The 24,067-nt window shown below is 40.9% G+C and overlaps 2 protein-coding genes across 2 annotated transcripts; both read right to left on the reverse strand.

Annotated features, from left to right (window-relative positions):
* Positions 1–1,017: 1,017 nt before the first annotated feature.
* On the reverse strand, positions 1,018–7,936 carry gdpd3a (glycerophosphodiester phosphodiesterase domain containing 3a). Its single transcript, XM_056400632.1, has 10 exons — positions 7,396–7,936; positions 6,660–6,702; positions 5,937–6,072; positions 5,312–5,357; positions 4,978–5,096; positions 4,264–4,353; positions 3,919–4,052; positions 3,525–3,584; positions 3,274–3,325; positions 1,018–1,667 (listed from the first exon to the last, which is right to left on the reverse strand). The coding sequence occupies exons 1-10, from the start codon at positions 7,532–7,534 to the stop codon at positions 1,539–1,541; spliced, it is 948 nt and encodes a 315-aa protein (XP_056256607.1). The 5' UTR covers positions 7,535–7,936; the 3' UTR covers positions 1,018–1,538.
* A 1,647-nt stretch (positions 7,937–9,583) lies between these two features.
* Positions 9,584–23,271, reverse strand: mapk3 (mitogen-activated protein kinase 3). Its single transcript, XM_056400629.1, has 9 exons — positions 22,888–23,271; positions 21,250–21,432; positions 19,024–19,213; positions 17,223–17,339; positions 16,945–17,059; positions 16,713–16,844; positions 15,821–15,930; positions 14,710–14,838; positions 9,584–13,722 (listed from the first exon to the last, which is right to left on the reverse strand). The coding sequence occupies exons 1-8, from the start codon at positions 23,097–23,099 to the stop codon at positions 14,719–14,721; spliced, it is 1,179 nt and encodes a 392-aa protein (XP_056256604.1). The 5' UTR covers positions 23,100–23,271; the 3' UTR covers positions 9,584–13,722; positions 14,710–14,718.
* Positions 23,272–24,067: the final 796 nt, after the last annotated feature.

Below are 24,067 nucleotides of genomic sequence, written 5' to 3' on the forward strand. Positions count from 1 at the left end.
TTGATTGACAGAAAATTAACTGGGCTTTTTGGATAATTTTCAAGACAGGTTTATCAGGTGTTGGCTATTGCGTGGACAAAATAAGCTCAAATTGACGTTTTACAATAATATGCATTTGTTTTGTCCAAAACCCAAAAGATACACACACACACACACACACACACACACACACAACACACACACACACACACACACACACACACACACACACACACACAGAAAATTAAGACAAACAGCAAATATTTACATTTCAGAGTCTTAAACCAAGACGTTTTGTCATTTTTGCTTTAGAAATTACTAAAATAATTATTCAATTATAAAAATGATTTCAGATGAATTTTCTGTAATTGATTCACTCTATTAAAAAGCTTTCCTTCTAGGTAGAAACTGTAGTTTGGTGGACGATACTTTAGTCTTTAAGGTATTTAGTCCCACAACATATATGTGAATCTAAATTGGCCTCAATGTCGATAAACCGCCTTGATTCCTAGAAATATCACTGACAACAGATCCCCTGTGTCCTCAGTGGTAGCTGTGAATGTCCCTGGTTGTATGGTCACAAGAGCCTTATTTCTCTGCTTGGTGACTTAATCACACCTTTTCTCTTTGCATTTATTGTAAAGACCTCGTTGGCACTGATCCACTTATATTCCATTAACTCACTCGTCACACTGCAAGGCACAGCTAAATAGGGTCAGGAAAATACAGCCTTTGTTTCACTAATAGACTGGTTGATTATAAACGGACTTTGACCGTGCACGGCCTGGGAAAACAAGGACACAGGTGTGGTCTGCTGCACATGTAAACCCTCAGTTTATGTGCATATATAGTAGATGTGAGACTGTTTGACTGAATACAGATGCACAACACAACCTCAACAACACTGTACTCACCTTCATAAATATATTTGTAGCACCAATAATTGTAATTTTTCTTTACTTTAGTTTCTGACCCCATGTTTGTGTTCCTTTCAACTTAATAGCACAAAAAAGAGAATATAACAGCTTAATACAAGTGAATTGTCCCAGATCATTTATTTAAGTCCAGCACTTACTCAAACCAGACAAATAATGTCAGGAAATAACACGAGACACAGTCAAAACAAAGTCATGTTGCTCTCTTATCATGAGAAATGTGATGTCATGTGACATGGTCCAGCTGGTTAAATATTCACTCTAGCACTGGCATATTTGCTGCAAAGAAAATCAATGGCTGTTTCTTCTGGGTGGAGGCCATAGATATGAACTGATTGCAGATCACTCCCCAAACAAATAATTCCATCAACAGTGCTTTTAGGTTTGAGATTAAAGAGTTGAATGATAGTTCTGTTCCTGTTGGATAGTGTTTAACATTTCCTGGTAGACCAACAGCTCTCTGACTAATCTTGTCATGGGTGTGGAAATGAGTCTCACACTTGTACTACTTCTCTTTTATAGTCTGGTCTTTTCTTTTTTTTTTCTTTTCTTTTTGTTTTACACAATCCTCATTCATGAGAAAACTGCCATGTCTGAGTTCTCATGACTGGATGTGTTTCGAAGTCACTCCTGACTTCTGTTTCTGCTGAGGTAGTTTGATAGAACAGTTGGATAGTCACTCATCACCCCTGTGGCTCCTACTTCAAATGCAGCCTTTATGTCGTCATCTTCATTGCACACAAACAAATGCACCTGAAATTACAGATATATCAATCAACCCTAGTGATCGGTTTGGGATCCTGGAGAGCACAGGCCCTCTTTAACAACTCAAAAACATACTTAGCTATTGTTTCATCACCTTGATACCTTTTCCTTATACATGTGATTCTGAACTGATGACATGTTTCAGACCCCAGCTGTAAAACATGGTTAAATGCAATTGCATCTATGATTGGTGTTGACTATACTCTTTATGCATCACTACCCCTCCCAAATCCTGAATAAATCTATGTGGATGTCTGTCATTGGAGTAACAGTTTGTTCATAAAAGGTCTAACTATATAACACATGAAATGTATATCTTTTTCATTTCTGTATTTTGTCACCTTCATCAGATATGCGAGCCTACAGTACTTTTCTACATATTGGGTTTGAATGAGGTCAGACGGAAAGAGACAGGGGGAAAAATAACTGGTTTTATTATGATTACTTTGGTCTGTGGGACTGCAAATAACAAGGAAATAAAGCTGACCACAAAAAACCCCCAAGGATTATGTTTGAACATAAACAGTAAAATCACATAGTGTCCTTTTCCCCTGTCATCCTTGCTGCAGTTCTGAGCTACAGCTACAGCTTAATGGTACTGAAAACTAAAGTGGGAGAGGAGCAGTTGTCTCAGATGTAACAGAGCAGACATCAACATAAAGTAAGACACTGGGGCATCAAGGAGCAGTTGTTCAGCTACACTGTAGTCAAATAATTGATAGAGCACAATGTCATGATATTGATATGTAATAATATGTTATCAGTCCCATGGCAGCAGCATTGAGATACTCCTCAGTGTTATTGTACATTATTGAAATATACAGTACACTGAACTCATACTAACATGTACAGTGGACTTTGTCAGGCTAATGTTTCCGTCATTGGTTACACAGATGTCATGATGTATTACAGATGATGTTCTTGCAATATATCACATACTGCTTAATCATGAGAAACAGTAGCCCCCCCTTTTTTTTTTGTTTCTCCCACTTCTACAACTGACACTTAACTACTTTCTCCTGGAGTGTGGTGGGAAAAAAAATCATCCCTCTGTTTTTATATGGATGATGGGGCGAAGAGCTTTTCTTCCCTGCTTCAGAAATCCTCACAAGTGCGGCGAGGCCCTCAGCAGCTGACAGAGCTACAGCATATGACTTGTTGTTTTCATGCTCAAACTATTCAGTGACCACTCGTGGCCTGACGATGGGGGTGATCTCATCCCAGTGGAGATTACTCACATCAGGGCAGAGGTGATGCATCGGAGACACTCACAGCGGCTGTGTGAGCTGAACTGTTAATCTTAGCTGAAATAATGAGGTGTTTTCTGCATTAAAACACTACGTTCTTTGGTTAAATTAAGTCCTACAGATAAACATGCAGATATTTTGGTTTTAAAGTCTTGTTCGTGTATCCTGGGAAAAATAATTATTTCAGATGTTGGGGCCAAAATATGTTCTTTTCTAGATACATTATGATAGATAGATAGATAGATAGATAGATAGATAGATAGATAGATAGATAGATAGATAGATAGATAGATAGATAGATAGATAGATAGATAGATTGATAGATATAGATGCTGGTGGTTTCATACCTGAATTCCACGGGCTGCAAGATGTTTAAAAAGACTCTTCCTCATAGTTACTCTGGAATGACAGCATGTAAAAATCTATGAAAATTCAGTCTATACACAAACTAAACTGCTTGATTTTACCCATAACATGTTGTAATTCTGCGTACAAAGTCAGTCAGCTATACTTTTTTATGGAAATGTTCGTTAATGTCTCTCTCATTATCACTTTAAATTTCAAAAGCCATTCTAACTAGAACCATAGCTTCACTCACTTTTCTAACAAACAGACGAGGAGCTTGTTCCTCAGGATGCGCTTCTCAGGAATGAACGTCCTTCATCAGCACATAGAGAGAAACAATAAACATTGATACCAAAGGTTAGAGAGGAAAAATCTGAGTGGATTAAACCAGATGAATGTACAGAATGGCAAACAGCCACAGTAACTAAAATATCATAGTGTGATATGTTAAAACTCAGATTAAGATGTGGGATGCTGCTATAAAACATAGACAACTGTGGTTTAGTCCAATCATCAAGGTCAACCGTTTCCCTCCTCTTTATGAACAGATTTGCAAATTTCAACAAGGACCTCATTGTGTAATGACACACGCCCATGACCACACGCATTGACTCAACATGCAAAGATACACAAGCGTGCAGCCACACCTGTTGATGATGCGCGGAAAGTAGAACTGCAGTAAACTCTCTCCCAGCGGCACAAAGGGCAGCAGGCCGCTGTAGAAGAGAAGCAGAAGCAGGACACCTCGGTTCATACTGAAACTGTACGGCATGGATCCGTTCTACGAAGAAGCAGAGACACAGAGAGAGAGGTGGGGGGGTGGGGGTGGGTGTCAACACTGACACAGAGACAGCTTTTATGAACGTGAGGAGTAAAGACAGCTAATGGTGCACTAAGAGAAGCTTGTAATGCCATCACATTTTTACATTAGGTGTGAAATGGTAGCATAACACTGTACAAGTAACTTTGTCTCCCCCAAGTGGGTTATGTACCATTCTGTGGCATTCCTTCATGATCCTGGAGTTCACAGAGGCCCAGACGGTGATCTCCTCCCTGTTGTAGCATCTCACCAGGTCAGACACCTACAGACAGACAAGGGGGGGGGGAAATCAAGGGCAGTCAATTATCACCTTTAATCGTGGAAGTCTAAAAGCAACATGACGTCCAAAAGGGCTTCAAACAGGAAGAGAACTGACAAATGGTGGCTGCAATTTAAAGCTCATAATCTGGGATAATCCTGACATTTCACCAGATAGTTGCAAGTCACCACAAAACTCCGAACTACAAACCTTGGTGAAACACTTTAAATGAATACAACACATCTTCAGCCTCGCAAAGCTTGTCCATGGGGCCTGACTGACATTTACAGGCCGCTCATATCCATCCCTCATTTGTAAAACCTGCACAAAACCTAAAGCCTTGAAACTGATATGCTCTGATTAGTTGCCTAACACTCCCTAAACCATGTTTCTATTGTTATGAGTATATCGCTCACCAAGTGTTTATCTATTACATGGTTGATTTTCTTACTTTACAAAATGCACTTTAAAATCATACATTGCATCAAAGTTGAAATAAAAGTGGAGGTTTTCTGCAGCGTGATCCAGGAGTGAGGAAGGGCAGAGTTTTTTTTCATATCCTTTGGGGAAGACACTGTGCTGTGGTTATTCTATTTATTTATTTATCTATTTTTAGGTGTTCTGTACCTTTTCTATCAGCTTGTGGTTGTTCTCCTTGATCTCTAGGCTGACTGGGATCTCAGGGAACTTCCTGAACACGTCCTCCAGCAGAGCAAGCTTCCTGTCAGCACCGCTGCTATAGTGACCTGGAGGATGGGAGGGGTGAAAAGGAAGGTTGCACCACAAACACAGACACACACACAGACACACACACAGACACACACACAGACACACACACAGACACACACAGACACACACACACACACACACACACACACACACACACACACACACACACACACACACTGTTTGACCTAGTTCATCAGCAGCTTTTTGTTAAAGAATAAGAGGAAAAACTCACCTGCATAAAATGTCACCTCCAGTCTCTCCTTATACAAAGGCAAATCCTGAAAGAGTGGAAAAACAGACCTGAAAAACTAGATTATTGTGGTGTTTATTGTCATGAAATATATATCTTGTTATGATCGTATGCTGCAGCTGCATTGTTGCATGCAAGATAGCTGGATGCAAACTCAAGTATTTATTTGAAGGTAATACAATTCTTCAGTAAATACTCACTTAGAAAACAGCAATATATCTGACGAAAAACTCAGTGAATATAAAAAAAGATTTAAATGTATCTTAGCACACACTGATGTAAAACACAGTTCCAGTTAAAAGGAAACCTTAAAAGTCCTGCTGCATATGTGGCTCCATGGCTCAGGTAAGTTTAAAGTGAATACTTGGGTTTGCATGCAGCTGTTCCACCTGAAATGCAGCTGAATATGTAACATGTAAATGTAACTGCTGTGTGTGAGCACATGATGAGAAACTCATCCTGTTTTATGTAACAAGCCTCTTCCATGCCAGTGTCATGGGCTAAAAAAAGTAACCCAGAAAACACTGTTTGGCCCGCGGAAGCCGGAGCTGCTGTCTCAGCGTGACCTTTGACCTAACCCACAGTCCTGTGAGGTCTGTCCTCCCACCTGTAGTTCGAGCGAGGAGATGGTGACGTCGTGTCCGGTCTGCCTCAGCAGATTCTCATCATGTGACACCACCACATGTCCGTCATGTGTCAAGCGACAGTCCAGCTCCAGCATCTGTGTGCCGTGCTGCACAGCACTGCGGACAGACGCACAGATGGAGAAACCATAAGAAATGAGAATATACACATTTGTTACCTGCAAACTGAGAGAGCGTCTGCAGCACGCCACTCTTACATGAGAAAACAATCTCTTCAAATGCGGTACCACAAACAACAAAGGACAGCACACAGTGTGATTCCTTAATGAAGCACAAATGTATTTTGTACAGTGCGTCATTAAATGATTTTCAGCCCTGACACCCAGCAACACTGATATCTTTAATACTAGGATTTTTATTTCAGCAGTTTTAACTTGTCTCATGACACAGGCGACAAGACGACATAGTTCTGATTTCTAGAAGAGGCCGAAAACCTCTCATACAGTCAATTAGACAGCACCCAAGGGTGTGCAAGTGGAGAGATGACGAATGTATAAACACAGAAAATTTCTTATCACATATAAGACAATTTACCAGGCTGGATAATCTACTTGATGTTAAGCTCATCAGAAAGAAAAGATAAAATCAGGGGAAACTGGACTGAGTTACAGGGGAAAGTCTGTGTTCCTCTAACAACTGAGCAGCTGTTCTGCCTCTGCAGCTCACCTCTTCAGTTCGGTACTCACTGTGTGAATGCCTCCATGGTGCCTTCTATCCTCTCCCCACATCCTGAAAACAAACAGAGTCAGGGTCGATGATGGCAGCAGAGGGACCCCAGGGCGAGTCTGCCAGGGACCCCAGAAATACAGAAAACAGGCACACTTGGCTACATTTGGACAAACTTTAGTTGAGGAGAATTTTTTTTTCAAATTGTCATATTATTAAAAATTTTCAATATACTTCCAGATATATGGAAGCAGAACAAGACTGAGCCACTGAAACAGTGCTACTCCTCACTACAACACATTAAGTTGTCATCGGTTATCAGATATTCGTATTATCTTTTGTATTATTTGTTGACTTTGACTTTGACTTGACTTTTTGCTGCAGGTTAAAAACAAAATTGCAGAAAAAAACATCAGTAAAATAAAATGAGATTGTCTTAAAAGTTAGTGAAGAATATTTGTGCAACTATTAGATGTCTTGAGTCATTAACCCAGAAAGCAACACTGTGCAACCTGTGAAAATGAATGAGCCTTTAAGATGTGGAAAGTTGAAGCACAAATCCTTTGATAGTGAAGCATCCGTCTCCTTGGCTACTTAACAGCCAGTCAGTAATCCTTCATGACACCCTGAATATTGACGGACACACAGCTGTGCTGACAGTTGCACTGCACAAGTCACAATCAGGTTTTGAATCAGCCTGATTCAAAACCTGATTATAGATACCTCCACCTCCTGCCCCCACCTCCACACCCTTACCTCCTCTATGCGAGATGTGTGTGCAGTAAAAGGCTGTGCGTTTCCTCCTATGGAGAATGTGTGGGTTCTTCAGCAGGTACAACGAGGTGAGCGTGTATCCTCCCAACGCCGGGAGGATGAAATACAAAAAATTGCTCATCTTTCCCCAACAAACACGTCCAGTGACCCCCTGATAGACTTCACCTTTTATGTTATATAAAAAACTGTGATCAATCTAAACTGGCAGATAAGTGTCTCCTAGTGTCCAAGCTCTCAGTGGTGACAGCCAACACCTCTCTTTGGTCTTCCACTGACGAACAGGTCTAAAAGCTTGACGGAAGACAACCTCTGCTCCCTGTCTTCTTTGGAAGATAAGAAAAAAACTTGACAGACTGGTAAGACCGAAGACATGAATCCCACGAATGTTTCATAACTCAAGAAAAGGGTAAGTCTTGCTCTTACTCACGCTTTGCAAAGACACCTGAAACCTCCAGAGCTGTAAAAAATAGTTAATGAAGCACGGACTCAAAGCTCAGAGCTCACCTCACTGCCCTCTCCCTCACTGGCCTCTCCCTTGCCTGTGGCAGGACTATTTCACCCTGTTTACACTGCTTTTGTTCTGCAGGAACGAGTGGCTTTGTGTGTGTGTGTGTGTGTGTGTGTGTGTGTGTGTGTGTGTGTGTGTGTGTGTACACGTGTGTCATACCTGGACACCACATTTACCAACATTTTTCTACTTCATTGTCGGGGACATCGCATTAATGAAACAGAACACATCTAACAGTAATTAGCCTCAAAATAATCTCACAGGTGGTGTAAATGAGGAAAAATCTATTGTTCTTTCCAGATTTAAGCTTGAAGAAAAACAAGCATAGACGAAAAGTAAATCAAAGGCATCCTCGGAAGTGCAGCAGGTTTTCTTAGCCTGCGTCTGTTTGACAAAGAGGATGTGGCAGCGTGTGGAGGTATGTAAACTGAACTCTGACCCACAAGGCCAGAAATATGAAAACAGCTACATGTCTGGAGGCATGTGCGCTCGCTATACCTACAGTACAAAGTCAGCAGAGTGTAGTACTGTATTGTTTAGCTCCAATAACAAAGCTGGCATCTGACAACAATGGTGCAACAGGCCTAGGTCGCTCTTAGATGTTACAACAAACCTGGTTTTCACCAGAAGGCAGAAATCTATTCACTGCAGTGCAATGTGATTTTCTAGCATGTTCTCACACTCCCAGGTTTGTCCTGTTGACTTATAAAGGATGTTTATATGCTGGTTGTTTTGAAAAACAGATCAAGTTCAATGTTTGTTTATTTTTCTGTTTTCACATAAATTTCAAACTTAAAATCCGACACCTCTGCTGCCAAAGACTCTGGGAATGTCGGGGATGGAGAGAAAAGCCATGCTGAGACATGTAACTTCGAAAGTAGCGTCGTAACTTTATTTCTTCTGAGGCCAGTTTCACAAAGATTCTGACTTGTTTGAAGGCTAAGCCATGTTTCCATGGTAACAACCAATGACACCTGCCAACAGTTCCACAAAATGACAAAAAAATAAAAAGAGGAAAACAGTTTTCCAACAATGTTGTGAAAGGAGTGATGAGAAAGCAGAGATTTTTTTTAAGGAGAACAGCCGCCTGTTGGAAATGTCCAGCTGTGGGGACAGATTCACAGAAGGGGAAATGAGTAAAAGTGACTCACATTTAAAACCTTGATTCTCACATTATAAATACTAACATTATTTATTCAGTAGGATAGATGAATGACAAGTAAACAACTTTAAATAATCTAATATTAAATAATATCAATAAGTAGCTGCTATTTATAACTCCAAATACTCTATAGCCCTTGAAAAGACCCCCCCACCTCTCCTTTATAGGAGCAAGACACCCAGACTGAAAGAGATGCAAAGTGACCACACACCACATCTCTTTGTGGTTGTTTTACATCAGCTTTATAGTTGTGTGGCTTCATTTCCCGTTTCTTCTGAGCCGTGGGTTCTCGTACTAAAACTAAGCTAAGCAGTTTGCTGCTGTTGTCAGGTCAGCCATGTTTCTTATCTGATAAAGATTAACAGAATCACAGCAAATTATTACCTTAGATAGTCAAGAAACTTTGTCCAGGTGAACGGGTGAGTTCAAAAGTGCTGAAAGGACCATAAAAGAAAGAACTAAATACTACAAGAGGAAAAGAAACAAACATCCACAGACAGTTGTAACAGTATCAGGAAATTTTATTTAATTATAGGTATATAATTCTGTTTCTTTATTAATCGTTTAATTCATAATACCCATAGAATATACAGACTATAACCCTCAATAACTCATATCTCTTTGACAGTCTACTTATATCTTCTTTTAAAATAATTCCTTCTAAGATCTTGGAGGGGAAATTAAAAAACAAAACAAAAAACAATACAAAAAAAACAAGAAAAAACAAACAAAAAAACCCTAACTTTTAGAAAGATTGAAAACACTGCCAATAATAATTCACCCATAAGAGAAATAAGGAAGAAAAAAATACAAATAAAAACATCCTAATAATAAAAAAATGATACAACTATAACTCCCTTTTATGTAAAAAAAAAAAAGAAAAAAAAAGAATGAAAGAAAGAAGAGAAAAAGAAAAATACAACAACTCACCAATATAACAACAATAGCAATAATAAGAACAGCCATTTAAAAACAACAATATCTGGAAAGAGGCCTCAGACTGACAGGCCTTTAGACTTGTCGATACTGTGTGTGAATGTATGTGGTGTGTTTAAGTGCAACACTTCACAAACACACAGATACACTCCTCAGCGAGAGAGAAGTGTGTGTGTGTGTGTGTGTGTGTGTGTGTGTGTGTGTCTCAGGAGGATTGCAAAAAAAGGGGTCCTCTTGGTTCATTCCCATGGTTAGTTACCCAGTGAGATGTTTGGTTTGGTGGCAGGTCGGAGGGAAAAAAAAATATTTGTGTGACTGTTTTCTTTGTTGGTCAAAAAGAAGAGAAAGAAAAACAGTCACACAGATGTAAAAGCACAGGTAACTGCAGGGAGAGGGCCCAAGCTGTGAGGAAACAATACACACTTCCAACACACACACACACACGCGCACACACACACACAGACGACAAAGAGTCTTGGCTTTATGTTACTCATGAGCAGATACAGAAACACTTTTACACAGACATAAATTACTGCGGACAATGAGCCTTAAACACACGCAGCAGGGGAAACTTAAAGCTGGACGAGCAGGATACGAGACAGAGAGGGAAAGACCGACCAAAATAACAACCTCGAAGGGGACAGAGCATGGCTGGAAAGACAAAGTGCTGGCGTGCTGATTGAGTTGTGTGATTGGAGCGAGTTTTCCTGCTTGTATGACCGTCCATGATCTAGGAATCAGCTGAGACAACGGGCGGGGGGCATGATTTTCTGAGGAGGGAGGAGGAAAGCGACAGCAAAGTCAGAGATATTAAAAGGTCTTCATCAGTCTCACAGTAGATAAGCAGAAAAAGGTGTGAAAAAATAAGGGGGGGGGGGGGGGGGCAGCCCTTTTGGTTAAAGCGTGGTGAGAGTTGGGAGGGTGAACAAAACGAGCGTCACCACATGCACCAAAAAGCCTCACACTGACCCCACAGTGCTGGCTATGGCTTGAGAGAGAACCGCCTACCATGTCAAACAAACCGATGATTTTGCATGTGTTGGTCCATTTTGGGAGGGAGGGAGGGGAGCGGGCTTCTCTTACTGGTCCCAGTGCAAGAGGCAAAAATTAGTGCAGACTGAGCTGGTGACTGAGCTGGACCCACAGGTCGGTGGGTGGTCACAGAGGAGAGGAGGGAGCAGACACTGACGACTGATGCGAACAATGAACACACAGAAGTAGTAGCCTATAACGTGCACACACTCAAAGACACACGAGTAACCATCTCTGAGGAACAGCACTATAATCACCCACATTAAAGAAATACACATCCAGTATGTTAACAGGCGGCTGGGAAAACACACACAAAACACACAGGCAAAGGGAGGAGGGAACAGGAGCGCAAAAAAGAAAACTGGGCAGAGAGGGGCAAACTGGGATATATGCTGTACAACCATGAAGTGCTGATGGTTGCTTGGCCGCGCACTGAGCAGGAATAACAGTACAGCACTCCTCTGGGACATTCTTGACCGTTTTAGCTGTTTTTGTTTTTGCAGTAGTCCTACAGGAGGCGCTGTTCTCGTAAATGTTCGCAACAAAACCGGAGAACGCCAAGCTGCAGTGACAGACTTCTCAAACTCAGGCCAGTTACATTCAACACACACATAAATCGACAGGACTTTTTCCCACGGCAGACGTTTCGGCGTGTCGCAGCAGGAGAAGCACAGGTGTTACTCACAACATCAGTAATTAGGACATTCCATTCAGGTGAGCGAGTGTCAGGGTCCTGTTACTGTGAGTGTGCTGGATCACTGGCATGATTTACTGGGAAACTGCGTTTCCCTCTGCTAAGACAAGTCCAAGTGTCCGCCGTGACAAAGGTATGTAGGCCGAGATAACCATAATCTAAAAATGCTTGCCGAAAATTGCGTCCGTTTGAATGTATGAATATTAAGTTATTCAGATTTGGGCCTTCACTATCACTTTAGGTCTCAGCCTGCCAACACTTCTGACTCCATGTGGTCGTCCTGGATCAAACAGCAGCACACAGGAACACAGTCCAAAAACAGCACTGAGCGATGGAAAGGCTGATGTCAACTACACCCCCCATTTTCCAGAACAAGGTGTTCCCTAAAAATGGTTACAGTGAAAATTAGGGTTCAGAGGAGCCGAGGAAGAGAGAGGGCTTCAGTGGTGTCATGAGACAAATAGTTCACCAGTCAGCTGCTATGTATTTGTTACAGGAATGTAATTTAACATAGGAATGTAATGCTGACGGTGGATACGTTATTTGATGTTGGTTGTCTTTAATAGAAAAGTGACTTTACAGGGCCAAATGTGGACAATATAATATTGTTATACCAGTGGCTTACATCAATGTTCTGGTGGCATTTCTTTCACTACAGAACTTCTGTTAACTGAGGTGGACACTGAGCATCACGTGTTTGGCGTTTCAAGCCTCCACGGTGCTAATTTGTGAGCTGTTGGAGAGGACTGCAGTAAGAACACATGAACGTTCTGGAAAATGGGGCTTAGGCATCACAGGTGAAAGAAATCTGACTGAACAGGCAATCATGGAATCTATTTTATGCTCTCTGCTTCGGTGTGATTTGCTCTGAACATGCAGCGCCTCCTGAATATAACGGTTTTGTTCAGTTCAGTTTGTCTGCCCCTGATACGAGTTGCAGATCAATGTAGTTAAGGTAAAAACTGATATTCCTTAGTTGCTCCCCAGCCAAGGTCCTTGCATCTCTCTGCCACTTTGGTAAATTTCAGGAATGCATGCATTCATATGAACATCATACGCGGTTGTTTTTTTGTTTTTGTTTTTTGTAAGAAAAAAAAAAAAAAAAAGCGACAACAAAGAAATCTATAAACCTGCCAACATGCCAGTAAAAACACTGAATGTTTGTCTCAAAATCAAGAGTTCAAAAATGACTTGCAAATATAAACCCCAAAACATACAAATACGACTCTGAACTGATTCGAAAACACTCAAACAACAGTATACAAACGAAAACTGCAACAAGCACACTTAAAAAGAAAAAAAAAGAAAAAAGAAAAAAAAAAAGCTTTTATATTTTTGTATATACATACACACACCCGATTAACATCCCCGTTCTTTTAGCCCTCAATTTTTCCAGGTTGTAATTTACATGGAGCAAGACAAGAGAGTTATGGTGTTGGTTAATACAGTAGTATGTGTTTATATGAGAGGGAGCGACAGACAGATCAGCGACAGGAGCAGGAGAGATGAACAAAGGAGTGTGATGAGGAGAGGAGAGGAAAGGAGAGGAGAGGAGAGGAGAGGAGAGGAAAGGAGAAGAGAAGAGAAGAGAGGAGAGGAGAGGAGAGGAAAGGAGAAGAGAAGAGAGGAGAGGAGAGGAGAGGAGAGGAGAGGAGCAGTGAGTTACGGCAGATGGGACAGTGGGAGTCGGGACATTTGACTGGAGGCAAACGTGAGGCGAGAGGAGGGAGAGTCCAACATGGACAAAACTGAAACAGTATGAGTACGACAGACCCTACCACCCCACCCAACCACAGAAATCAAAGTTAAACTTAGCTCTCTCTTGCAGTAGAAATGGAAAGATAAGCAGTTAAATGTTCATATTTCTTGTTTTCTCTTTTTGTTGGTTTCTTGAAGATTCCTTTTTCTTTTTGTTTTAGCATGTCATTTGGAGTCTTCTTGTTCCGAGCCTCTGCGTGGCTTTGTCACTCTTTAGGGCTAGAAAACAGATCCAGACTTTTAATTAATGAACATTAAACATTAAATATTAAGTCACATTCTCGTGACTGTGACATCCTAAAGACACAATTCTTATCAAATAAAGGATTTTGACCCATCCCTATTATTTATAGTAAGATTTGAGAGATGCAGCGGAGATGAAAACTAAGATGAGCTGATTACATATTGCTGCATGGAAAACTGAAGAAAAAAAGGTTTTAAAATGCAGTCAAGGTTTACTCTGTAAAATTTGACAGACATGAACAATTCACTGTTCAGGTAATAACTTTCACTTTCAGAACTTTCACATTTTAACCTGCCACAGTTGTTTTCACTCCCAAACAAATGGTTTAGATAATATGCAAGACTGACGTCACCACCTCCCCACAGTGACAGGAACCACAACTAAGGTCTAAACTAAGGAAATAAGAGCCCAGGTTGTAGAAAAACAAAGACCAGAGGAAGTTTTTAAGTTTGTGTTGATCCTGTAATTATTACTTTAGTATTTGGAACAAAATGTCTTGTAGCCTGAATCTAATCTGTCCATTCAGTGAACATGGAAAATTACATTTAAAGGCTTCTGACATCATGTTTATTCATTTACATAAGCCATAATCACATCACATGAAGCTGGACAAGCACATATTTTCTATTCATATATTACTGTCCTGTTGTCTCTGTGTGACAGCAAACAGGTTCACTGGCTTTAAAACTTGCTGCTGAGGTTTGGGTGTTTTTACATGCACGCACGAATCACGGGAGCTCCACTGACATCTAGTGGTCTCAAATCAAACTATTCAATTCAAAGCTCTCACAGTTTTAAGAAAACAAATCAGACAAAGCATGCATCTTTTTGACACATGCAGATAGCTGATTGAAGCTGTTTTCTTTTGCTTAACTTGCTTTTACCAGAGCAGGTACTGGACTGTGGCTCTGCTGGTGCAGGCTGCTGTGGAGGTGTGTGTTTGGGTTTCATTTCTTATGTACCTGTGTGTCTCAGGAGCCCTGGTAGGTTTCCTGGAAACGAGCCGTTTCCTCAAAGATCAGTTCCTTCAGCTTCTCCTTGGGAAGGTCGTCCAGCTCCATGGAGAAGGTGAAGGGCTCCTCTGCAACTGGCTACACACACACACACACACACACATTTACATTTAACAACCCTTCAGTGCTAAAATTGAGAAGTGCGGTGTGAAAACTGTTCTGTACTTCCATTTCACAGTTGCAACATTGTGCACACAGTTATTAAATTTACCAAAACAACAGCAGCAATGATCTGGAAACAGTGTTTAAACTAGGGCTGAACAATTTATCAAATTATTATCAAAATTGCAATATCCAAATCACAGGAGCTGCAATATTTCTATAAAAGGTAAAATGTATCACAACATATTGTACCATCAATCAAGCATTGTGGTGCTACAGAGATGCCCCCAAAACATATTGCCAGAGGTAAGGGAACCTGCTTGTTTGGTACAAAACATCATCATCATTTCTATTTTTTTTTCAGTGAAAATGAAATGCAATAATTACCATTCCAACTGAAATCGTGACTCATATCGCAATATCTGCCAAAATAATTTAAGTATAATTTTTTTTGCATATTGTTCACCCTTAGCCTAAAGTTAGGATTTAAAGCTTAGTACTGCTGTTGAATGGGAAAACCTAAAAAAGAAAACAGAAAGAACAAGAAGTACAATTAAAAATACTGGAAAAACAAAAGGAAGAAATCCACGCTTTAGCTTTCTACATAATCACGCAATCACATCTTCATCCTTACACAAATTAAGATGTGATGAGTGATTACATTCTTTACCCAGTCTCAGGCTGAACCATGGAGCAAACTTCATACTAATTGCATTCCAAACACAGCTAAGAGGCTTCCCAGCACAAAGCAGAAAGGCTTACAATTAAAGCTTGGCTCGTGGTTGACGAACATGTTTGAATTAATAACCCCTTCTGCCACCGACATTTGTGCAAAGCTCAATACTAAGTGTTGTTGTTCCTCATTTCGGGCAAATTCAGTGCAGCACAGTTTTAATACTGATCGAGCGAGCATTCAAAAAGACACTGCTGCTCTTACAACTTCGATCTCTATGCGTACCTCATCTGTGGGATCGTAGTACTGCTCCAGGTAGGGATGAGCCAGGGCCTCCTCAACGCTGATACGCTTGATGGGGTTAAAGGTCAACATGCGGCCCAGCAGGTCCAGAGCTGCGATAGATTCATCAAGAACTTTAAATTAGTTCAGTCACCAGGTTGTGCAGCAATATAAAATACAGCTTTGTCAAAATATTTACTGGACTGAAACTTCAATTCAGGGATTTTAAACAATGATAAAATAGTTCAATTTAATATACTCAAGTTTTTTTTACATTTCTTTTATGCTCTCTATCAAGACATTATATACATATTTTATAATAGTAATTTGAGTTAAATTTGAGGAACACTGAATATGATTTTACTATCCCACTAATCTAAATAACTTTAATATTAATACCATGATAAATTTGCCAAAATACCACTTCACTAGATAATCTTGATGAATTTCTAATGTAGCTTCTAAATTATTATAATAATTATACATTAAAGGCTGTTGTAAAAAATATCCTTTCAGGCTATAAATAATAATAATAATAATAATAATAATAATAATAATAATAATAATAATAATAATAATAATAATAATAATAATAATAATAATAATAATAATAATAATAATATAAATGAATGTGACTTTAAAATGTCTTTGTTAATGTCACTGATCCAATTACAGCAGTTACAACAGAATCATTTCACCTGCAAAGTCATTTTCACAGCCAACAGTTAGTTTGACCGCACAGCGACATCTGTGTCATGTTCAATACAGAGCTCAGAGCGCTACAAAGCATCTTCAGCCTCCAGCTCCTCCCTCAGATTAGTCTAGGTTTTGTTATTTTAAATAAATGTCTTCTTTTCTCACATTCAATGGCTACAAATGAGCAGCATCACTCTACCTTTAGAGTCCGCCTTGTAGAAGAGCTTCTCCCAGGGGATCTTGGGTTTTTCAGGCAGGGACTGCAGGTAATTCCTCGCCTTCATGTTGATGATGCAGTTCAGATCTTCTTGAGATGGAGAGCCAAGGACGCCTGCACACAGAGGAGAGTAAGGGACATTTTTCAATATGGCTGTGATGTTATAGTGCATGGTGTTAACATCTTGCAGAAATGACTGAGAACAGTGTCTCACCCAGTATGTGGTTGAGCTGGTCCAAGTAGTGTTTCCCAGGGAAGATAGGCTTGTTGGACAACATCTCAGCCAAGATGCAGCCCACTGACCAGATGTCGATGGACTTAGAGTAGCCCTGAAACAGACACAGACACACACACACGCACACGCGCACACACACACACACACACACACACACACACACACACACACACACACACACACACACACACACAGTCAACTAACTGAGAAACTATCTAGTCAAATACAAAATCCACATCAGTCAGGCGCACACCTACCTTTGAGTTGAGCATGATTTCTGGAGCCCTGTACCAACGTGTAGCCACGTACTCAGTCAAGAAACCTGTGTGGTCGTGCTCGGGGTCGGCTATCCGTGCCAGGCCAAAGTCGCAGATCTGAGGACAGCAAAGAGGGTCAAAGGTCAACATCAGTCTGCAAGCTGGTCACACTTATCATATTAATCACTGGTCAGATTTACAAGTCACTCATAGACCTTTCGAAACTGAACAGCTGACGAGAAGTGGTTGGTCAGGTAAGAGAGCTGGTGAGTTTGTAAAAGTTTTACACAGTTCCTGCAGTTCCTGTTTTTATGCTTGTCTCATAAACTTTATTTCTCCTGAAATCTTTTTACTCTTGAGGCCTCTTTTTGAAGGCTTCTAAATTATGTTTTTGTTTCATCAAATGACTAAACTGCAGGAAATCTGGAGCCCGGCAGTAATCCAGCAGAGCATTACAGTACACGGTGTACAAGTGGGGAGAAATGGGGGGCTTAATGGTGGTTTTAGTATTACACTACACATACTAAAGTAACAATAGTGGCACAACGCCATAGATGTAATGATGTAATGTGTAGCTGCAGTTATAAGGGTTTATTTTGATTTTTTTGTCTTGGAGTGGAATGGATCAGAAAGCTGCAACAATATGTGCTGCCTTTGTTCTTCACTCCTCCCACATGATCAACTAATCCAGGGATTGATGGTTGGCTGCCGAGAGTTCACAAGTGTACTCTGAGGCTGAACAACACGCCAAAGAGCAAAGAGAACCCTGATGGCTCATTTCACCCCCAAAAAAACAACAACAAAAATAAATAAATAAATGAATAAAATAAAAACCCACTGATGACGATGGCCTCAGTTATGTTTCCTAGTAGCTTGTGATGATGATATATCAAAAAGTGACCAGCCCCGGCACCAAGGCTGTATTGTGTTATTGAAACTGCCTAAAGTCCTTTCCTAAATCCTAAAGTACTGACACCTAACTGGACAGTAAAAGTTATTCATTTACATTGTTTAGATCTTCATTGATAATCTCTGCTGTAGACACTCCAGCAGTATTACACTTTAGGCCACTTCATGTTCAGCCACTTACATGCTAAAAAAAGAAACAGATGCCTGAGAACATTGTGGAATCAGGAAAGGAAAATGCCTTCAGGGCTTTTCTTTTTTTTCCTTTTTCTTTTAATACAACATACCAATTTAGTGTTTGTATTTTCAAGCGTTACACTTAAAAAAGCCTCAACTAGACCTAGATGGGAAAAAAAAAAGCTAAGTCCATTCAGACAAGGTAAGAAGAGACAACAGGACGTCAGAGGAGGGGATTAAGGCTCACCTGTGTTGTCATGTAACTTTAACTTTAAAACAGCACATTTTAAGTGTGAAAGTCTGCATCATTTAAATAGTGACAACTCTGGTTTCTTGGCAGGGTCAGGAAGGGCTTGCGTCAATCCATCACCCGTATCCAACATTCCTGGGATTCTTTCTTGCTACTGGTGCCAATGCTTAAATAAACATAATGGCTAAAAAACACATTATGGTTCTTAGTGAAAGGAACTGAAGCATTTGACTTTAAAACACCATGTGAGATCAAGAAAATATCCCCTTTTGCCTCCAAAATGAAGTTAAGCGTACCCGATACCAAATAGTAACTTCGACACAGAGATATGTTTAATATCTATACCAAATTTACAACATATAAATGTAACATATGCGCTATGCAAAGTTATTAAATGTAGTTTTCTTGTATGTGCATGTGTAAAATCTACCAGAAATGATGTGTGTGTGTGTGTGTGTGTGAGCTGACCTTGAGGTCGCAGGTGGTGTTGATGAGCAGGTTGGAGGGTTTGAGGTCACGGTGCAACACATTGGCTGAGTGAATGTACTTGAGGCCTCGCAGGATCTGGTAGAGGAAGTAGCAGACATGGTCGTTGCTCAGTCTCTGGCTCTTCAGCAGCTTGTACAGGTCCGTCTCCATCAGAGTCTGCACGATGTAGCTGGAAGGACGCACGGGTCAAGGAGGGACAACAACTGACTATATCAAAGATAAAACATAAGGGCCGTTTTTAAATGTTTCCTGCATTATACAATGGAAGTTAATGAATTTAAAAAAAAAAAAAATAAATAAATCGAGCCGAGAGCTGCTGAATCAGGCACATCATCATCTAAACCACACTCCGTAGCTCACTGACTGGACCAGCTTCCAGCTTCTGGATGCAATGATTCTCCGTCATGTTTTCTCGACTCATATCATGTAGACAAACTGAAACTTAGTCATGTCTAATAGATGCAATGATTGTATTGCAACAATTTTGTTACTCAAGTCATACATCAGAAACCTTAAAAAAAATGTGACCACAGAAACTACAGTGGCAACTAAAATATGTAGTGTCTCATTTGAGAGTTTTTCTATCATGAATGAGACACACAGACAGACAGACAGACAGACACGAGCCCAGAGAAGTCTGAAACATCAGCACTAATGTCCTTTAGCAGAATCTTGCAGCTCCACAAAGAGAAACCTTTTATCCATGCCGCTGGCGTGGCTCTAGGGATGGCAATGTCAGTCAATCAGTCCACCACTTTGGTCCAGACTGAAATATTTCAGCTTACTGGATGGACTGCCATGAAATTTTGTAAACATTTATATCCTTCTCAGGATAAACTGTAATAACTTTGAAGGTCCCTTGACTTTTCCTCTAGAACAACCATCAAGTCAAAATTTCTATTTGTCTAATACTTTGGTTTAAGACCAAATACCTGCAAAATTAATAACTCTCGTCAGTGCCTTACTACTGCCTCAACAGTCATGCTGATATAACAGGACAGGCCCTGCTGTTGTCTCTGTCTCTGGATATTGTAACATCAACCCTAAATCAGGAGTCATCACAAGTCAGCAACAACACAATACAACAAAGTGGAGCAACCAGGCAGATCAAACAAGAAAACCAGACACAAAAAAAAACACAAGGACATCACACATTTCCTTTCCGTTTTTCAGGGGACAAAGGAGCTTTTCAGAGAGAAACTGCCAGGGCAGCAGGCAGTCACAGCGAGTCACTGACCGGCCATGCCCACGGTCCAGTGCTAGCTGCTTTGCAGATGGTCACTAGGACTGACCTGAATAACGTGGCTGAATGGAAACAGCAAAGTTGAAACAGAACTAGTAAATTCTTAAATGATCGATTAAGAGGGTGCTCACAGTTTAGATGGGTTACTCACAACATTTGTGCCTAGTCACCGAAAACATCTTGCATTTTTACCTCTGGAATATGCCAACATATCAAAGCTCCTTTAATGTCTTTTGTATCAACTTTGGTTCCAACTTCTATTAGACAATGTTATTCAACAAGCTAATAAAAATTGCATATTTCAGAAACTGCAGTTGAAAATAATGTTCAGGAAGACCAGCAGCTCTGGGATATCTATATTTCATTTGCAGCCTTAAGTCAGCTTGTCCAGCCAAAACATTAATTTCTTCTTCCCTTTTAACTATTGAACTTTTGGTCAAACTAGTCTTTGTTCATTTGTTGGGTTTAACTGCACCACACACCTCAATCATTTTTGGTCAGGTGTAGTCACAGCAGAGTTCTCAAAGCCACATACTTCAAGTGAAAAAACAAAGCTGTTGCAATAGTGTTAATGACTCTTCAAATGTCACTGCACACTGTTTTGTTATGAGTTATTGACCCCAACATGGTTAAATGAAAACTTTCTGAGTGTTACACTTATAGCAAGTGTGGCACTTTATATATTAAAAAAAAATAATTAAAAAAAATCAACCCGTTTCTTTTTTAGTGCTTTTTTTTGTTGTTGCAAAGATCATTGAAACTGTTGATTTCCTTGCAATTGTGCAGTGTTGAGTCAGCCTGAAACAAGAAATTAAATGCTTTTAGCAGTTAAAGACTAAGGATGAGCTATTTTTTAAATTTTTAATTAATCAGTTGAATCCTATATTAAAATAAGTTTGGGGAATATGTGACATATGCATGAACACTATGTAGAAAAATGCAGTGACACCATGAAAGGATACACATCCCTCATGTTGTCAATGTGCCGTGCCCTGAGAATGTCGTTGATGCCGATGATATTCTCATGGTGGAAACGCAGCAGGATCTTGATTTCCCTCAGTGTGCGCTGGCAGTATGTCTGGTGCTCAAAAGGGCTGATTTTCTTGATGGCAACACGCTGGCTCGTCATGTTGTCCATGGCAGAGCTGGACAGGGTGGAAAGCACAAGACAGGTCTCATATTACACACTGCATACTTCACACACAATGACTATCAGAAACTGGGCTGGTACTAAGCTCCAAATAGGGCGTTGTCTGACCGTCTCCACTGCCAAGATGCACATGTGACACGCATCTTTTTTTTTGCTGTGATATGTTGTGAAGTGCTGTAGGTGTAGGCCTGAGTGTAGGTGCAGTGTCAGTGTGGTGTAGGTGTAGAGTAGATGGAGAACAGGCAGTGCTGAGTGCAGCAGTGAATGATGTGTTTCTGGGTCTGTTGCATTTACGGTCAATCCCCCTGTAAATTTCAGTGCCAAACCTGTCAGACCTTTCACTGATCGCTTGATTCCCTTTGTGGGGAAAAAAAAACATCCAAGCTAGGTTTTTACACAGGCACTCACCAACAACAGGAACAACCGTTACATCACATCTTTCCTATTGGTAAAAGCATTTTCTCTTATTGCACAACACACGGCATGATCTGCTCAAGTTCACGGGCACTGTTCCTTCTTCAATGGCTGAAATGCACTGACATGAACAATAACAGCTGTAAAAGAAACATCTGTACGCCGTTTTGAAGCTAGTGTAACGCCATATATTCGGTTTTCTTACACTGTACCAACCAATGGGTGTTGACAATGTTTACAAACACCAAATGCTGCAACAGTGGAATCACGTGACCATGATGACACAAACAAAACAGCACCGTGCTGACACACTCCTGAGATGCGAGTGATCCACACGGTGAGTCCTGTTGGAGTGGATGTGTGGGCCCAGCTCTCCTGCTACCATCCACTTTACACTGACACACAGCGCTGTCACATCTGATCGTGTTCACAGCTCAGCGTCGGTAGCACTGACTTGGCATTGATACCAAGAGTAACAGGGTTGTTCAACATGTCCACACAAGGCTGTAGATTACAAACAGCGATAACACGAGGAAAGGCCTCCCTCGCTACAACTAACAAATCCCACTTGCATCCTCTGCAGCGGCTTTACTGCAGGCTGAATGTTTAAGAACTGAAGTACAGATTAATGTGACTGGGAGACAGATACCGGAAGAAACAAATGGCCACAGCGACAACTAGTTGGAAATCTGTGGTAAAATGCAGTCTGCAAACGATTTCTGATCAGATAGCAAACTACGTCCTGCGCAATCACTCCCAATCTTGTTTCCTGTAAAGCTGATAGCCACGCCTGTAGCTAGTCAGCTAACCTGCTAAACACAAGCTGGGCTTATTGAGGTTCAACAATGTCTGAATGTTGGGCAGCTATTGAAAATACAAACATCGTGACCGCACTCTCATTTTCTGTTAAACGTTTGTTGCACACAAGAGCTAAGATTAGCTGGCTGACAGTATTTGCTAACAAACAGCTTACGTTAGCTAGCACTTTTGATTCAGATACTACGGTAGCCCAGCAGAGACGACAAGCACAACTCACCACACCATTCCGTACGCCCCCTCCCCGATGTAAGACAGGTTCGTGTAACGGGGGCCCACATCGAATATCTGGCCCTTCACGGACTCGGAACCGGTCTTGGATCCCGCTGCTCCGGGCGCTCCATCATGCGCAACAGTGCCAGTCGCCCCGGCAGCAGCAGCGCTGTTGGAGCCTGCGGCCCCGACTGCTGCGGTGCTGCTCGAATCCGCCATTCTTCCTCTCCAAACGGCTCCTGCTCTGTCAGAGTGTTTCACCAAGGGACCGCCGTCGCCGTTGCCGTCGCCGCCGCTCTCAACACGGTTTAACGTTTGTCCGATGCTTTAATCGAGTGGATTGTTTGACTGACGGAGCAGAGTACCGACCGGGCCCTCTGTACTACCGGACTGTAAATGGATTTCGTGCGCGAGCGCGGATTTAGTCTCAGCACCGAGCGTAAATGCGCGTGCCAAACTACGGTAATACAGGTGCGTTAGATATATTACTGGGGTGACTTGTTTGGGCGGAGTCGTGCCAGCTGGCTACAGTTCGAATATGAGGCACCGCCTTTCCAGCTCCATTGTTATAGTGAAACAAGCGCAACCTGCAAAATAAACATGCAGCAGCGAGAGTGGGCGTGCCGAAATATGTTGCATGCTGCCTGTTATGGCAAGAATAATAGAGTTTATGATCAAATGGTCCATTTATCGATTTTTTTGGGACATTCCACCCCGACTACCACGGGTGTTTTATTATAAACTGATTGCACTTTGTTGCACCCATTAACGTTATGTCAGAGTGCTGTGCCCACAGGTGAGGCCTTTTTGTTAGCATGTATAAGGATTTTACTTAATTAACATGAGAAAAACAGGATTCAGGTATTATAGTTGACAGTAAATGATAGTATATGTATTGTGCACCCTTATATTCTAGACATATTCATCAATCTGTAATGTACTGTAGTATTAAAAGAGAAACCTGTTTTAATAAAAAAGGGGAGTTAGAAGGGCCCACCTAAAAGCCTTTGCATTGTTCCAAGTCATAATTAGCATCATTGATGAAATGGGTGTTTGTTATCTTTTGATATGTCTAAAGATTTCCCACATTCAATACCTTTCTAAAATATAATATAATATGTTTGTAATTTTTGCCTTGTGCATAGAGATAAATACAAAACACAACAAAGTGATACTGTGCCAACCGA

Source organism: Seriola aureovittata, chromosome 17, assembly GCF_021018895.1.
Source record: "Seriola aureovittata isolate HTS-2021-v1 ecotype China chromosome 17, ASM2101889v1, whole genome shotgun sequence".
In the NCBI taxonomy this organism is placed as follows: Eukaryota; Metazoa; Chordata; class Actinopteri; order Carangiformes; family Carangidae; genus Seriola; species Seriola aureovittata.

Excerpts from the sequence above, each read along its gene's own strand:
- gdpd3a (XM_056400632.1), bottom strand. The coding sequence starts at position 7,534 with ATGAGCAATTTTTTGTATTTCATCCTCCCGGCGTTGGGAGGATACACG. Across the intron at positions 6,703-7,395 it reads ACACATCTCGCATAGAGGAG|GATGTGGGGAGAGGATAGAA; the intron begins GTAAGGGTGTGG and ends GTTTGTTTTCAG. Across the intron at positions 3,585-3,918 it reads TTTCCGCGCATCATCAACAG|GACGTTCATTCCTGAGAAGC; the intron begins GTGTGGCTGCAC and ends GTGCTGATGAAG.
- mapk3 (XM_056400629.1), bottom strand. The coding sequence starts at position 23,099 with ATGGCGGATTCGAGCAGCACCGCAGCAGTCGGGGCCGCAGGCTCCAAC. Across the intron at positions 19,214-21,249 it reads ATTGACAACATGAGGGATGT|CTACATCGTGCAGACTCTGA; the intron begins GTATCCTTTCAT and ends GCGTCCTTCCAG. Across the intron at positions 17,060-17,222 it reads AAATCATGCTCAACTCAAAG|GGCTACTCTAAGTCCATCGA; the intron begins GTAGGTGTGCGC and ends TGTCTGTTTCAG.